The sequence below is a fragment of the Equus quagga genome, chromosome 15, assembly GCF_021613505.1.
Source record: "Equus quagga isolate Etosha38 chromosome 15, UCLA_HA_Equagga_1.0, whole genome shotgun sequence".
NCBI classification, from domain to species: Eukaryota; Metazoa; Chordata; class Mammalia; order Perissodactyla; family Equidae; genus Equus; species Equus quagga.
Window position 1 is genome coordinate 83,147,896 of NC_060281.1, and position 17,614 is coordinate 83,165,509.

General features: G+C 49.1%; 1 protein-coding gene across 3 annotated transcripts in view; it reads left to right on the top strand.

The window, feature by feature from the left end:
- Positions 1 to 17,614, top strand: part of MYO18B (myosin XVIIIB) — a 249,548-nt gene that overhangs the window by 172,898 nt on the left and 59,036 nt on the right. For all 3 annotated transcript variants that reach the window (XR_006885372.1, XM_046640628.1, XM_046640629.1), the window contains exons 36-39: positions 1,059 to 1,175; positions 3,600 to 3,683; positions 4,724 to 4,861; positions 7,278 to 7,463. Coding sequence is in view for 2 of the 3 variants with exons in the window: in XM_046640628.1 (XP_046496584.1) it covers positions 1,059 to 1,175; positions 3,600 to 3,683; positions 4,724 to 4,861; positions 7,278 to 7,463 (525 nt within the window). In the remaining variant the exon portion in view is untranslated. The remainder of the gene's footprint in view (positions 1 to 1,058; positions 1,176 to 3,599; positions 3,684 to 4,723; positions 4,862 to 7,277; positions 7,464 to 17,614) is intronic.

Genomic DNA, 17,614 nt, shown 5'->3' on the forward strand with positions numbered 1-17,614 from the left:
GTGTGGACCTAGTGTGTGCTCAGCACTGCGGGATGCATCTCATAGGAGCCTACTGTTTGCTTAGCACCCTAAGCGGGAACACCACTATCTATTGTGTGCCCACACCCACTCACCACTGTAAGTGGTTCTCAGTCATCTGTTGTAGTCCTACTGTGTGCTCATCACCATAGTCATTATTGTTGGGCTACTGCATGTCCATTCTTATAAGTGGAGACAAGGGCAGCCCTTATGTCCCACTTAGGCTCACTCCTAAAAAGGACCCAGTCATTTATATGGGCCTACTATGCGCTCACCACTGAACAGGGACAAAGGAACACACATTATGGATCTATTATGTTGGTGAAAACTGGGTGTGGGTTTCCAAGTCCCCCGGCTGGGCATACAGGGTTGGCTTAAATTTATACTTGACGTGTAAAATCCTAAAGTTTAGGTATAGCTAGAGATTTATAGGGAAAAGTTTGCCTTAAGATCTCTATTGGCCCTTTTGTCGCAGATTTTGTTTGCACTAGATTAAGGGGAACGTGCCCCCAAACATTCACACACATACACACACACACACACACGCAGAGATGAATTTACCCACTCACATATAAAATCACCAGACACACGTACAAAATAAATGCCCTCGAGGGGAAAATATACATCTAAATGTCGCCATATTTATTGAGCACCTGCAGGCCAAGCACTGGGGATCTACCTGTGAACATAAATAAGTCCCTGCGTTCAGGGAGATTACAGGGTTTGCACTCACAAATATGTACCATGCACATTTAAAATGTGTGTGCAGATTCCAGGTGGGCTTGCACAGACAGACATCCATTCCCATACACACAGGCAACATTTACACAGTCCCATGCATGCCCAGTACACACACATGCACACACACACACTCACAGAGCTGTCATACCCACAGCATGCGTTGACACACCCATGGCCACCCTTCCAGGTAGCGGTTCACTCACCTGACACACCCACGGGCAAGCCCCCTTTGGTCTTCATCAGCACCCTGTTGTCCCCCTCCCCCCACTGACCCCAGCCACTGTCCTGCCTCCCGCCAGGTGGATGAACAGCTGTACCGGCTACAGTTTGAGAGAGCAGATCTCCTGAAGCGCATCGATGAGGACCAGGATGACCTGAATGACCTCATGCAGAAGCACAAGGACCTCATTGCTCAGGTAATGGCCTCAAGTGGAAGAAGGCTTGGTGGCCTCAGGCTGGGTAGGTGGGGGATATTGAGAAGGTGATGTGGTTGGGCCACTCCCTGATCTCAGGACCTTGGAGATAAATGTCACAAAGATAAACAGAAGTGATGGAAGTTCACGTGGCCCTAAGGGAGGAGAATGTCACCTTCAGATGGTGTGTGCATCTCTGGAGGTCATCTCCACCAAGAAAGACTTTGACTTATTCATATGTCAATATACCCATCTACCCGCCCACATATCCATCCATCTATACATGGAAATATTCTGTATCCACTATCTATCTGCTTATCAATGTACCCGCGCACCTATCCAATCTTTTATCCACCCACCCACCTATCCATTCATCTATCCATTCACCCATTCATCCATCCATCCTTCTACCCACTTACCCATCCATCCACCCATCCACCTATCCATGTATCCATCCGTGCATCCATGCATCCATCCATGCATCCATGCATCCATCCATTCATCCACCCACCCATCCATCCATCCATCCACCCATCTATCCATCCATCCACCCATCCATCCATCTATCCATCCACCCATCTATCCATCCATCCATCCATCCATCCGTCCATCCATCCATCCATCCACCCATCCATCCATCCATCCTTCCTTCTACCTGTCCATCAACTTCTCCATCTACCCATTCATTCATTCATTCAGTATTTACTGAGCGCCCACTATGTGTCAGGTACTGTGTGAAATGCCAAGGATACTGTGTTGAGCAAAAGCACATCCCACTCCTGCCTTCTTGTGGCTCTTAGCTTCATGGGCTGGGCAGACCTTATCACATAGACCCCAGAGCAGAGGGAAGACTTGAAAAGTGAGCTAAGAGTCCAGAAAGGAAATTAAAATGGTTCTGCAAACCTTGGCCTAGTTGGCGGTCAGGGAAGACTTCCCTGAGGAGGTGGCACTTGGCTGGAGATCTGAACGAGGAGCAGGAGTTAATTACACTGAAGTGGGATGGTGAGTGAACAGGGGAGTATTCCAGGCAGAGGGAACAGCACGCACAAAGGGCCTATGATGGTGCATCTGAGAGGCTGAAAGGAGGTCAGTGAGGGGAGCGTGGCATGAGATGAGCTCAGTGAGGCCAGCAGAGGAGGGCCAGATCAAGGTCTCGTAAGCTGTGATGAGTTTGGATTCTATTTTACATGTGATGGGAAACCCTGGCAAGCTTTTTAGGGGAAAGAGCAGGAGGAGAGGGTCAGCTCTACAATGACAGAGTTCGCCTGTCTCATCCAACGCTGTATCCCAGAGCCTAGAAGGGCGCCTGGCACGGAGTAGATGCTCGGTAACTAGCTGCTGAATAACTGAAAGTGGCGGTCAGCCAGGGGAGCGACAATGGTGCTTGTGTCAGAAGATGGAGTGGAGATCGCAGGAGTGGCTGGACCCAGGAGACAATGAGGAGCCAGGATGGCAGGACGGGGAGGATCAGGGGCATTGGAGTGGAGCTGAGGGCTGCGATGAGGATCCCCTGCAGGTTTCTGATCTGCATAACTGGGGAGAACAGCCCCCCCAAGCAGTGAGCATCTTCCCCACATTAGACCCCCCAGAGGAGATCCATGGTGGAATGCCTGCCAGGCTTCAAAGGCATCCTACAGAGATTCCATCTGAGGGAATTTCCCCTAAACAGGGAATCATAATAACAAAAATAATCAATGCTATCATTAACGTTATAACAACCACCACAAAAATAGCCTGTGCCATCTTCTGCCTTTGCAAATCACACTTATTTTTGTTCGAAGTGGAAATTTCTTTATTTCTTCAATTACAAAGGCAGTATATTCACATGCCCATTATACATAATTTAAATAATAAATACGTGTGGGAAGTAGAAAGTGAGAGACCGCTTGCCCCCTGGAATCCCTCTCTTTGGACATAATCAGGCTTAACAGCTTGGTTTTCCTCTTTTTTAAGGACATTTACTGTCCATGGCCTCATTTAATCTCTCAACAAACCGTGTGCAGAGGGGCTGAGCAGATTCTCAGCCCATTGTACAGATGGGGATGCTGAGGTGCAGAGGGGTTCTGTGGCTTGTCGAGGCCGGTATCCAGCTCTAGAATCCCAGTTATCTGACACTCAGGATAGTTCTCTTCCCTTGGAATCTGGTCCCAGTGCTGTGGCCAGCCCATTTCCATCTGGGCTCTCAAGGGCATATAATAAAGAACTAGACAGTTGACCAAAGCTATAGGTTTTTACAGTGGGAATGACTCAGCGAACCTTGAGATGAAGGATGGTGGGGAGGATGTGAGAGGTGACGTTCTGGAAGCAGCTCCTGTCACAGAGGATCTGAGAGAGTTAGACATCTGTGGATGCGGGGAGAAGGGATGGACAGAGGTGGTTTTCCAGCAAAGCCTGTGTTCTCAGGGTGACCTTTTTTTGTCTCCCCAGTCTGCGACTGACATTGGGCAGATCCAACAATTGCAGCTGCAGCTGGAGGAAGCCAAGAAGGAGAAGCACAAGCTTCAAGAACAAGTACGTGCTCAGAGCTGCCATATTGTTTGGGGAGGAGGGGAAGGGCTCCCTCTGGGACCCCCCCAGAAACTGTCATTCATTCATTCACTCATTCGCTCAACTTCAGTCTTGTGACAAATGAGTTGAGAACAATCCCAGCAGGTGCACACAGACACACACACACACACACACAGTAACTCCTGCCCGTGTCTGTTCAGCATCCAAATGTGCCCTGTGCAATGAGACTCATCAGCCATTCAGCGCAGGATTTTCTCCCTCTGAGAAATGGCTCCAAGGAAAAGGGGACGGTCTGTGCAAGACAGGATCATCCTTCTCTGTGAAATCTTCCTTTGAAGTCACGCTTCCTCCTAACACCCCTGAATTTCCCTCATTAGCTAGTGGGTTGCTATTATCCGGGAAATTCTCAAAGTTCTTCTAGAATTGTTGCACGTGGCTGCTGACGGTGGCTGTCAGAATGACTGAGTGTCCAGCAAACGTCCCTGGGTGCTGAGTAACAACAAGCACAAGAGAAATAAGAGCCCCAGTGGCCATTGCTGGGTACTTATTATGTACCAGGCACTGAGCTCCTTCAGTCCTCACACAAAAAAGGAAGAAATGGGGCTCAAGGAAGAGGACTGACTTGCCCAGGCTCATCCAGCTGGAAAGTGGCGGGGCCTGGTTTTGAACCCTGATCTGTGTGCTTGGCTCCCAAACCCAGTCTTGGTTGTGTCCTTTGATGCTGAAGCTTGCTGCTCACAGACTGGCTTTGCTCCCTTAGCAGAGCAGGGAAAGAAGGTAAGAGAAGCCTTACCTGATTGCAAATCTTACAGCTGAGGCTGAAGGCCCAGGAAATGTCACCTCCCAGCACCTGAGACCCAAGGGCAGGGTCTGGCATGAAGATCCAGATTGTACCCAGCAATTCTTGCTTGAGCATTCAACAGACAGCACCTGAGCCGAGAAGGAGGCGGTGTGAATGGGTCTGGGGCCGGGCCCTGCATGAGTCTCCATCCTGGGACTCAGGGCCATCAGGTGGCCAATGGCCCTCTTGGGTTTGCCCCCAGCTGCAGGTGGCTCAGATGCGCATCGAGTACCTGGAACAGTCCACTGTGGATCGAGCCATTGTCAGCAGGCAGGAGGCAATCATCTGTGACCTGGAGAACAAGACAGAGTTCCAGAAAGTGCAGATTAAGAGATTCGAGGTACTTGTGGATGTGTAAATGTTGCTCAGGGCTGGAGCGGTGCGGGCTTTTGTGTAAGCTCTGTCCATCCTTCCATCATCCATCTATCCACTCACATGCCTCCACCTGGATGTATATTGCTCACCTGACTCCCACAGGGGTCCCCTCCTTCCCTCGCTCCCTTCCTCCTTTCTTCAACCACACTGCCCCACAGACCGCCTATCCATCACCCTATCCACCCCCATCTATCTCTTTCCATCTCCATCTACCTTCGTCGGTCCATTCATTACCACCTTCCATTTGTCCTACCTTTATCTCTTCATTCTTCTTCCTCCTAGTCTATTCTTTTTCTCTTCAGACCTTGACCTCTCTGTCTGCCCATGTTTTTATCCATTGATCCACTTCTGCCCATCTCCATCCACCTACTCCTCCATGAATGTGCCCAACACTCGTTATGAGCAGACCTTTATTTTGCACTTAGAGTGTGCTAGGCTGTTTTAACCGCATGAAAGACAGATGTATAAAACAGATTCTGCTTTCCAGAAGCATAGAGCTTTGTAGGAGGCGTGGGTAAGATATGTACATAAATACCCATCACGGGGAGAGAGGGCTGTGAGGTCTGGAGGACAGAGGTCTTTTCAGGCTGGGGAATCAGGGAGGCCTCCAGGAGGAGGTGGCATTGATGCTGGACCTTGAAGGACAGATTAAGACACGGATGGGTCAGGTGGGGTCCAATGATTATATTCAATTTAGCTCTATAGGCTAATGACATGAGACATTTACAGAGGACATGACCATTGTCAAAATCCTTCCTCATCAGCCATTCCACTTGACCTTCACCACAGCCCCGTGGGGCTGGTAGGATAGAATGAGATGACCCCAGAGAGGTCAAATGACTTATTCAAGATAAAGCCAGGTAGTGTCAGTGACAAGAGTAGGTTGACACTTGCCCTTCACTCCGTCCTGGTCCCGGGCTGTAACTTCTCTGCGGCCAGCTGGCTTGCCCACAGTATGGCAGCGCATCTGGACAGTGGGAGGCCGCACTTTGCATTCTGAGACATTTTCTCCCAATGCTTTGTTGCGCCTTTGGTCTCTCAGAAGGCTGCCATGGCTGAGGAACAGAGAAAAGTTCCTGTTCATCTTAACTGTCAGTGGTTCTCGGAATTGCTCACAGGATCGCTCAAGGCATCATTGTCTCTGCAGATCACCCTGAAGCTTTGATCTACTATATTTTAAATGATTCGATACATAATGTTGGGCCACATCACAGAATGTTTTTTCACTTGAGTCTAGCAGAGTCAAGTGATAGCCGAGAAGAAAAGAAACTGATGGTAGAAAAACATTAAATAGCAGATTCTATCTCCAGATTCATTTTTCCACCTTGTCATCATTATTTGAATTTGGTGGAATTCCAGGTCCTTGAGACGGGGTGCCGCAGGACACAGTTCGAGAACTACTCTTCCTCCTTCTGACCCTCCTGCTGCCCTTTGAACTTGTTGCTAAACTCCATTTGCAAGGCGAGGGGGGTATGAATAGTAAAGCTTTTTTTTCTTTCACGCCATTATTCAGTCTCTGATCTGCAAAGGGGCTCAGAGTCCTCAGGAAGGGCCTGAAACATTCATGCGGGCTCCGCTCTGTGTCAACACTTGAGTATTTGCCCATCAGGATCGATCGGTTCCAGGCTTGTTGGCTGACTAATGAATTCTGCAGAACAGCCAGCCGTCGGGTTTGTTTTCTGTAGCACTGGCGATGCCCACAGCTCTTTGCTCTCTGTTGTTACGCTGTGTCCGCAAGGATTTCCTCCCGAGTAAAGGGGAAATGCCGTAAAGTCTTAGAGCTGGGGCTCGTGGGAGATTATTTGTTCAATCTCCTCATTTTACAAATTGGGGAAACCGGAACCCATGTTGGGGAAGGGATTTTAATCTCCCAGCGTGATGCTTTCCCCACTGCACCAGTCCACCTCCCAGATCTTGAGATGAATGAAGGCTGCTATAAATATTAATAATTCCCAACCCTTATCCAGCACGTCATCCGCTAATGTGCCAGGCACTGAGTTAAGCCTTCTGCATAAGTTAACGTGTGCAGTCCTGACGGCATCCCTGGGACAAAGGTACTGTTAACATCCGTGTCAATCAGAGAGGTTGAATAACCTGCCCAAGGTCACACAGCCAGGAAGAGGAAGAGGTGGGATTTGAACCCAGAGCATATTCACAGTCAGGGTTCCCAACAGCATGCTACACTGCCCCTCAGAACAGCACTTATCACTGTCGAGGCTTTTAAAGTACATTCCTGATTTTTGTGTCAGTAGTCAGGATTAGTATCCTGATTATAAAAACACACAGAGATTCGGCAAAGGATTTCTCTTCCTGCAGCCCACTGTTCCATGCCCCTGGCCTCTTAACTCCGAGGTGGGCATGTGCTCTCTGACCCGCTCCAGGTCCTCGTGATCCGGCTCCGGGACAGCCTGATCAAGATGGGCGAGGAGCTCTCGCAGGCGACCACGTCCGAGTCCCAGCAGCGAGAGAGCAGCCAGTACTACCAGCGGCGCCTGGAGGAGCTGAAGGCGGACATGGAGGAGCTGGTGCAGCGGGAGGCGGAGGCCAGCCGCAGGTGCATGGAGCTGGTGAGTGCTGTCCCCAGCGCCGGCTCTCCTGTGATTGACAGCTTGAGACTGGGGAGAGTTCTCCCTCTTTTTGAATGGGAGACTCCTGCATGCCTCTGGGACCTTTGGGTGGGCGGGAAGCTGGGAGAACCTGAAAGAGGGTGAATGGAGAGACGACGCTGCCATTGGCTGCAAGCCAGGGGCGGGCCCAAAGTGGACCAATGGCATTCCCTGCTGCTGGATGACGGCCCAGCGCCTTTCCATCTCAGACTCCAGACTTTCTTTTCCGCCTCCCTCTTTCCGCTCCAGAGGCAGGGCGGCCTCAGGCGGAGAGGAGGGCATCCACGTTTATTAAATGTCTGCCTTGCATTGAGTCTTAACATCCATAATATCATGTAATCGTCGTAACAACCCTGTGGAGCCCGGATTATTGTCCCATTTTACAGATGTGGAAACTGAGGCTTCAAAGAGATGAGATAGCTTATGTAAGGTCACACCAAGTAAGTGTGAGTGCGATTTCTGGGCTATTAACAGCAACAACAAAGATCGAAGGTAAAAGCAATAATGTTACAGCCACCATTTATTAAGCACTTGGTGTGTGCCAGCTTCTGGGTCAAATATTTCTCGTTTAAATCCTCCTGTCAGTACTGTGAGGTCGGTACTATTCTTATCTCCACTTTACAGGTGGGCAAACTGAGGCACGGGGACATCGACAGGCCAAACTGAGGCTCAAAATGGTACATCCACTTGCTAGTAAGAATTTGAAGCCAGATCTGCCCAACTCTGTACTCTCTGCTTTTATTCACTAAGCCGTGCTTTGCTCCCTGGTGTGGTCCAAAGAACGTTTTAAAATTTGCTTCCTGCCCACTGGGAAGGTTTCTCCATGATTCAGTGTATTTCTCTGAGAACAGTTTCCTGCAGGGATCGCAGAGCATCGGAGAGAGCCTGCTTCTCCTTTTCCCTGCGAGGCCAGATATCTCTGACTCCAGATATTTGCTTCTGTGACGGGGAGGCATCTGGTACCCCATGAAGTCTTCACTGAGACAACCCACAACATGCTGAGGCTTGGGGCAGAGGTCTATAAGTCAGTCATTATCTCATTCCGGCCCTGTCCACCCTGGTTTTGTGACAGGTCTCACCAACTTGTCCTCCTGCAGCAAGTATATTTCTCAGGCCACTGCCTCTCACGGCCAGTGTCATCCCCATCAGTTTTACCCTTGACAAGGCAGCAGCCTGGCTGGTATGTGGGGGGGGGGGCACGGGGGGGCAGGGAGGTGAGGCCCGGCGCAGAGACCCAGGTCCCCAGACACAGTCGGAGCCCCGTGACTGTCGGTTCCTCCACCCTCCGTGGCTCTGGGAGAGAGAAAGGCTGTTTCCCCCAACTGACAGGAAACCTTCCTCATTAGCCAGCCCTGCTTCTCATGCAGCTGAGTTCTCCTCCTGCCAGCTCCGGCTGGGAGTGACAGAACATCCGTCGTCTTTCTGCTCTGATGTCTTCTTTAACTGACCCGACACCTGGACATTCCGGCCAGATCAAACAGAGATTTCATTCCTCTCTCTTTTGTTCTCTTTTTCTTCCTCTGGCTTCTCTCTTCTCCTTCCCTCTCTTCCCACTTCCCTTTCTCTGTCCCCATTTCTAGGGATGGATTAAGATCTTTAAAAGCCCTAAAATACTGAAAAGATTTTAGGGCAACCCCCAGACATGAATCAAAGTAGAAACAAACACAAAACCGTAAGACACAAAGCTTGCGTGTATGCTGAAATCAGACCTGCGTCTGTCTCTGTTTTCCCATTGCAAGATTCTGGCTCAGTTTCCCGGGGCTAAACTTTTCTCTTTGCTGTGATTGGGCAGCGTATCCGTTTCCTTGGGCCACTGTAATAAATTACCAAAAACGGGGTAGCTTAAGACAACAGCAACTTGTTCTCTCAGTTCTGGAGGCCAGAAGTCTGCAATCGGGTGTTGGCAGAGCCACACTCCCTCTGAGACTCTCGGGGAGGATCCTCGGCTGTGGCCGCATCACTCCAGTCTCTGCCTCCATCTTCACATGGTCCTCATCCCTGTGTTTGTGTGTCTCAAATATCCCTCTGCCTTTTTCTTCAAAGGGTGCCTGTAATTGGATTTGGGGCCCACCCTAAATCCAGGTTGATTTCATCTCAGATCCTTACCTTAATTATATCTATAAAGACCCTTTTCCCAAATAAGGCCGCATGGATAGGGTCCGGTGGACATGACTTTTGAACTCCCTTCAGCCCACACAGGAGGGAAGGGCAGGTGCTATTCATCTGGCATTCTGCCGTGATCCCCACGGCTTGTTTCCTCGGTGATTCTGTGGATGAGCCAGGCTGAAAGGGACAATGTCGGGCTGGCTGATCCTTCCTAATAGTAGATGTCCCAGACTCACCAACCTATTCACCCTCAAATATGCCCCTTGCCTTTGGGCCCTGGCATATTTCCACTGGGAGAAGGGAGGAAGTCATGTTTTCTTGTATCGTTACATTTATTTATCCAACATTTATCTATTCACCACCACTATGGCCATGTCACAGGGATGGGGATTGCTGGAGAGGGGCAAGGAGGCCTAAGGTCCCTGCTTTGTAGAAGCTCACAATGCGGACGAAACACAGCTCAGTGGGAGAGTTCAATGAGCAGTGTCATTTTAAGACAAACGCTGTTGCCGAGGCCCCTCCCACTGGCGTGGCATCCTGGTACTTTGCAGGCTTCTCATCTCCCCTCTCCAGGTCCATGTCAAGTCACGAGTTTGCCTTCCCCCATCCCATCCCTGTAAGACGGGGGCAGCTGCTCTGTGTCATGCGTTCTCTATAAACTTCACCAAAAGCTTGCAAGGCAGTCCGGGTTCTGCTTCTTTCATTCCTGCGAGATGTGTCTCTAGTGTTTCCTGTGCGCCAAGCCCTGTGCTAGATGTTGGGATCCAGCGGAGAACAAGACACGCTCTTGCCTTCAAGGAGCCCATGCTGAACGGAGAGAGATGCCTAAGGCCGTCGCGAGTGTATTTTGTACAATTCTCTGTAAGGGACGCCCAGTGCTTCCACGGGCAAAACCCGGCGTCTGTGTTCTGGGATGTGGGGGGTTCTCAGATGACCCACGCTCACCACCACAAGTCATTTCTTTGGGTAAAGCATTGCCCTCTTCACCTTCCATGTATGAAATTCCAATCTCCCTGGGAGGGATAGAATGAATTTCCTGTCTCCGTAGTCCAAGCATTCATTCATTCATTCATTCATTCCCTGGACAAACATTCCTTGAGTCGCTCTATGCTCAAGCTCTTTGCACGTGTTGTCTCCTTTCACACTTATGTCGACCTTAGCAGGAGGAGAATGTGGAGGTGCAGATGTGTGGGGTGGCTTGCCTGGGAGTACAGAGTTCAGAGTGGCAGAGCTGGTCTTGGTGGCCCTGTGTGTCCAACTCGAGTGCTACCAATGGGAAACCATGCTGTCCTTTCGCCCAACCCTGCTGAAAAATGGCTCTGCTCTGGGGGACTGCCAGAAAAGGGATCCCGCACTCTGGGCCCCGCTGAGAAGCGAGAAGGATGTTGATGGATCTCCTCTCCGTGTTCCTTCCCTCCTGTCCCCGGCCTGTACCATTTGTCACTGTTGGTGTTGGTTTAAAGGGCTGCGAGTTGTTTCGTGTAAATGATTTACACCTCTAGCTGGCACACCGGCACGTCCAGATCAGGATCAATTACCCTGCCCATGGAACTTCTCTTCCCGGAAAAAAGAAAAATGAGGTTTTGCCATTAATTTTAGTAAATGTACTATTCCTGGCGACTCCCAGAGCCATTATGGAGAAAAGAATCTTCTGGCTCTAAATCATTCAAGTCCGTTTGTCACTGGAGCGACGACACAGCTCATCCGTGGATTTATATCCTGTTGGTTTTCAATAGTTACAGAGCCCAGGGGAAAGCACCTTGGCCCCAGGACGGGGTATTCAAGGGAGGTCAAGGGCAGCTGGAAGAGCCGAAGGTGACAGGAAGGCCTGCCCTCTGCCTCCTTTTGGCCAACGCGCCCGTTGTGGAGGCTGCAGCCGTTGCGTTTACCCTTCATGTCACCTTGGCCTCTGGTCTCAAATTTCCCCTGGGTCAGACGTCCTTATCACAGGCTTGCTGGTCTTGAAAACCTCAGATGGGGCTTCCGCTCACTATTGTGCATCCCCCCAGTGACCTGCAGTAGGAATCGCAGTGGCCTGCCTCCCCCTGCCTCACACAGATGAATGGTCAGGCCCGCTCGTTTTAATTTATTTAGGTATTTTTCCAATCCTTTCCCTCCTGTTCCATCCCAGCTTCCTCCATCTTTATTGAATCTCCAACCCCTCCGGTCCGGGCCTCTACAGTTGCTTTCTAACTTGTTTCCCCACTGTTCCTCCACTCTTGCTCCTCCTTGCAGAACTTTCCAGAAGGGTTGCATTTTACCATGCTATTCTCCTGCTAAGAAATCTTCCATGGCTCTCCGTGGCCTTTAGAACAAAGACCCAATTCCTTCCCAGGGCCTCTGACATCTGGCCTCTGTAGATTTTTCTGCTGTTGCTTGTCTGCTGCTTATCACCTTGCATGTTAAGCAAGTGTGCCGGACACAATGCCATGTTCTTTCTTGACTCCTCACCTTTGTTCTCATGCATTCCTCTGCCTGCCTGTTCAACCTTCAAAATTCAGATCGGGTCTCATCTCCAGGAAGCCCTCAGAATTATCCCCACCCTTCACTAGGTTAAGCATCTCCTTTGGTCCTGTGTTCCCCCATCCATGCCTGTATCACTCAGTTGTTGCAATTGCTTGCATTTTTGCCTTCCTAGATGGAGAGCCCCTGAGAGAGGGATTGGGTTTGGTTTGACTCTGGGTCTCCAGCCTCCAGTTCAAGGTCAGACATAGGGTAGATTCTCGGTAATTGTTTGCTGACGTCTCCTCAACATTTGGAGGTTTTGCCTCCTAAGAGAACAGTTTGAAAAGTATATCTTAAAAATTAGAACTTTCAGATCAATAAAGTTTTGTTTGAGTCATATGTGCCTGTCCCTGTGCTTGATATTAGGAGTGATGCAAACATGAATGGGTCAGGGACTGTGCTCTTTGAGAGCTCGAGATCAAGGGCAGATGCATGTGTCCCTAAATAATTCTGATATAAGATGGGATGTGTGGGCACAGGAGGAAGTGGTTTGGAGCAGCCATGAGACCCAGCGAAGATAGCACGGGAAATGCATCGTGAGTTTCCTCAGTGATGGGGCAATATTGGCTGGCAGGTTTGGGGGAGCAGTGGTCCCACCATGGTCATCGTGACCTCCTCATACTTGCATTCAGCAAATGTCTAGTGAATGCCTGCTGTGTGTCAGGCAATGTTCACGTCTCCAGAAATGCAGAGAAACCACGTATCGGATATAAACACAGACTCCTCAGCTCCTCCTTCCTTCCTTCCTTCCTTTCTTCCTTCCTTCTCTTCCTTCTCATTGCAGCTCCCCCATTGAATGCCAACTGCAAAGGTCCTTTCTCTGTCTCCCAATCCCCTCTTTTCTGCTGTTTCCCATGCTCCTCTTCAGCTATCACTTGTCTAGGCATGGACATGTTATTTCTCTCTCTTTGATTCCCTCACAGAATTGCCCTGACTCATGTTGAGGGGGAGGGTGTGTATTTGTTTCTTAGGGCTGTCATAAAAAATTACCAAAAACTGGTTTTCTTAAAACAGTAGAAATGTATCCTTTTACAGTTCTGGAGGCCAGAGACTAATAAGCAAGATGTCGGCAGGGCCATGCTCCCTCTGAAGGCCCCAGGGGAGAATCCTTCCTTCCTCCTCCAGCTTCTGCTGGCTCTGGGCATTCCTTGGCAGTGGCAACATAACTTTAGTCTCTGGCTCCATGTTCACGTGACCGTCTTCTCTATCTCCATATCATCTCTTCTTCTTGTAAGAACACTAGCCATTGGATTTAAGGCCCCCCTAATCCAATAGGACCTCACCTTAACTCATTACTCCTGCAAAGACCCTATTTCCAGGAAGGTCACATTCTGAGGTTCCAAGTGGACATGAGTTTTGGGGGGACACTTCAGCCCACTACCAGGTGGTGGAAAGAGCACTGGAGTTGGAGTCTGAGACCTTAGGCAGCTGAGTTACTGTTGCAGACTTCAGTTTCTCCATCATCATAAATCAAGAGGGTAAAATGCGGCCAATGTCACTGGGTGGCTGTGAGGATTAAATGAGATGATGTGTATAAAAGTGCCCACTGATAGCACACAGTAGGCACTTAATAGATGCTACTTTGTCTTCTTTCTCCTTTTGCTCCTCCTCTAGCTCTCTTTCTTCCTCTGCTCAAACTTCACCATCCGTCTGCCAGCTCCACTTCTGCATCCCGTACACTGTCCACGATGGTGGATGCTGATGCTGATGCGAGCTAGGATTTGTTTACCACTTACTGTGTGCTGGTCAGCACGTTAAGTACTTTGCGTGGGTTCTCTCATTTAACCTTCTCCCTTTAAGCTAATTATCCCTATTTTACTAACAAAGATACTAAGAGCCAGAGAGCTGAAGCGACTTCTCCAGAGTCACGTTCCTAGCAAGTGGCATAGTCAGAATTGGAACCCAGATCTGAGCCACTCAAACCCATTCTCTTCCTCATAAGTTGTAGACTCGTGGCATTTACTCATTCACGTATGTTTTTTATAAAGTGAATCATATAAATTAACACTGCTTCTGATTCTGTAATATAGGGTTTCTCAACCTTGGCATTATTGACATTTTGGGTCGGATAATTGTCTGTTGTGGGGCTGTCCTGTGCCTTGTAGGATCCTTAGCAGCAGCCCTGGCCTCTAAGGACTGGACGCAAGTGGCATCACCCCCCTCCCCCATCCCCTGCCAAGTCATCACAGTCAAGAATATCTCCAGACTTTGCCAAATGTCCCCTGGGGGCACAGCCACCCCCAGTTAACAATCCTGCTCTGCTCCCATCCTCACAATAACTCTTAAGGCAATGCCTATGGTACGCCCCATTTTCCAGATGATCAAACTGAGGCTCTGGGGAGGGGAGGGGTGACAGGATGTGTCCAAGGTCACAGAAAAACTGGAGCTGGGGGCACATTAGGAAGAGAGAAATTCAAGGATGGAGGAGGAGGCAGCTTAACTCCCTCCACACGCAGGAAAAAGACAGTAGCGGTTCCAGCCAAATCTAATCCCAGCCCTTCTGAGCCCCAGAGGCGACTTCACAGCAGAATCTAATTCTGAGTGGAATCGAAGGCCTCGCCGCAGACTGTGTACTTTTAATAATGTTTAAATAAAACATGGGAGCCTGGGTGTGATCTCCTCGCTGAGCCTGGCTTGTCAGCCACCCGGGCAAAGTCATAAATAGTTAAAAGACAACCACTTATGGCTCTACTTCTGTTAAACCCAGCATCAATTATATATGGTCCATGAATTATTTAGTTGGTGTTACTTTGGGGTATATTTGCCACCTTCGGGGGGGCAAATGAAAAGAAGGTGAGGCCTAAAACAGATGAGGGGCCAGCCCCGAGAGAGCCTCGGCTCCCTTCTGGGAGGGTGAATTTCCCTGGAAGGAGAAAGCCTCCTCCTGGTGTGATTGACAGGTCAGCATGAATTGGGATCCCAGAGGACTCGGCCAGACCACTGGGAGCAAAGCTTGTGGTGTGCTTGTAGATGTTTAACAACCGGTTCTCCAGGGCCGACAGCCTCCTGGTTTAGTGTTTACCCATCTTTGTGGTATAAATCACCCCCCAGCCCCAGGACTGATTTCAGGCTAACGACATGATGTCACTGGATGTGGAACCGGGAAGCCACGTACAGTAGCACACCCTTTTTTGTTTTTTGGTTTTTTTTTTTGAGGAAGATTAGCCCTGAGCTAACATCTCTTGCCAATCCTCCTCTTTTTGCTGAGGAAGACTGGCCCTGAGCTAACATCCGTGCCCATCTTGCTCTCCTCTATATGTGGGACGCCTACCACAGCATGGCTTGCCAAGCAGTGCCATGTCCGCACCCAGGATCCGAACCCGCAAACCCCGGGCCACTGAAGTGGAACGTGCGAACTTAACTGCTGCGCCACCTGGCCGGCCCCTTGTAGCACCCGCTTACATAGCATTTCCACCGTACAGATATGAAAAACAGAAATAACTTCAAAAGCGTAGATAATAGTCAGATGTCAGTAAAATAATTAAGAAGCAATGAGTTTGGAGTGGGTGTCACCTTTCTTTTTAATACGATTTATTTAATTGTGAGTCTATACCCTTTAATTCTTAAGAATAGTTATGTTTAACAACTGGCTCGCAATATTCCTGAAAATCGAGCAGTCTACTCTCGCAGGCTGGTGGGAGCTGGTTCCAGCATCCCACTGGCTTGGCGTCTCCTTGATGGGGTCTCTGTGCCCCGGTTAGGAGGCCTTGGTGGTGAGCAAGGAACCTGGAGTCACAAGGCTCCCCAGTCAGATCCCACTGCTCACTGCCTGTCTTGTTTTTAAGCAAAATTACTTCACCTTTAGGACCGACCCTGTCATCTTCAGGGTGTTCTGTCCGCTCGTGTATAAAATGGGGACAATTACGTCAGCTCAGATAGATAATTCACGCCACGCTTCTGGCTCTGCCTGTCGCATCAGTACCTCTGAGGGCACGCTGGCTCTCCATCTTTCCCTCTTGTCCACGTTCTCCTGTTTTCTGAGAATCTGGCCACATCTGGTAGGGGCCGTAGGAAGCCCAAAGCGAGATTCAGTCGTTTTCATGTTTGTTATTGTTTTTTCTTGTTTTGGTTTTCAGCCACCCAAAGACCCAAGTTTCCAAACCCTCGGTCAGAGCACAGCCCCTCCCACCCCTGGCCCAGAGGCATTCACCAAACCCAGTTAAGGGTTTCCTTTTAAAACGCTCTCAGTGCTTTCCTCCTGCAAATGGCTATGAACCTCAGAGCATAAAGATGAATTATTCTGGCTGGGAACTGGAGTGTTTAAAAAGGCATTCCATATGGAGGGCGCACGGGGCCACGAACAGGGTGTAAATAACATCTTCTACGGTTCTCCCGACACAGAGAGAGCTCTCCTAATTACGGCCCGTTAGCTCAGCGTGATCCAGCAAGACCCAACACGTTTATAAACTCCCTCTTCACAGCCGGCTGCACTCCCCGCTCTTAATTGCCTCCCGCATTTTCGGAGAGCTGGCCAGGGAAATGGGGGGTGTTTCTGTCATTCTCCTCTTTCTAGGCATCGTGGTCTCCTGTTTGTACCCCCACAAAGGTTTCTGTACAAAAGAAACTCAATCCTAAAAAGGATTTAGGACCCGGGGTCGCCAGCCCCAGACGCGTTTCTGAAACGGAGTTCTTCCAAGCTGTTTTGATCCCAAATGCCAGATGCGCTTGTCTCAATTCGAGAGGTGTTATCATCTAATGAAATGAGTTTCTTTGCGCCTGCCTCTCAGATGAAATATCTTGATAATAAAATCTATTACTGAAAGCCTACCTAGGAATAATTGGGTCTATTACTCCCCGACTCCTGGCTTTGTTTCTGCATTGAAAACAGTCTCTCTCGTAATTAATCAGAATTTAAAGTTGCTAATACCAATTACAAATAATATGTGGAGTCTTGAGATGGCAAACAGAAGAGCAGATACTAATCTTGTCCCCTGAGACTTCATCAATTGAACTTTTGTCACTCTAGATTTGCTGGAAATTAGGAGTAACTTAAGTCTGCCATGTTAATTACTTAAAAAAAACAGGGGGAGTAATATTGATGGAATGTTGCAGGTGTACATTAAATTATTCAAATATATCCAACTGAAATTGTTTAGAGGAGATTATGCTTCACTTAATTGCATGTCAGAGAGGCTGGGGAAGGTTAATCTTCACAATCGGAAGCACGATTGTTGTTACAATTGGACATCTTCAGAAGGTGGTGGTCCCTAGGAAATCCAGGAGGCCTCAAATCAGACTTTTAAGGTTCTGATTTTATTTCCAAACTGTAATTTGGTTTGAAGGGTAATTCGTCTCTTTTTTGGGTGCTCTTTTATCTTTTTGGCTGAGCTTAAACAATGAGAAGGCAGGAGACCTCGGAACTGGAGGAAGGACCAAGCAGTGGGAAAGAAAATGGTTTTACTGGGAGAATTGGCTGGTTTGGAATTGCAAGTGTATGTTGTGGGCAAGGATGAGTGAACTGGTCTGAGTGATGGTGATAAGTGACAGAAACAAAATTCAAA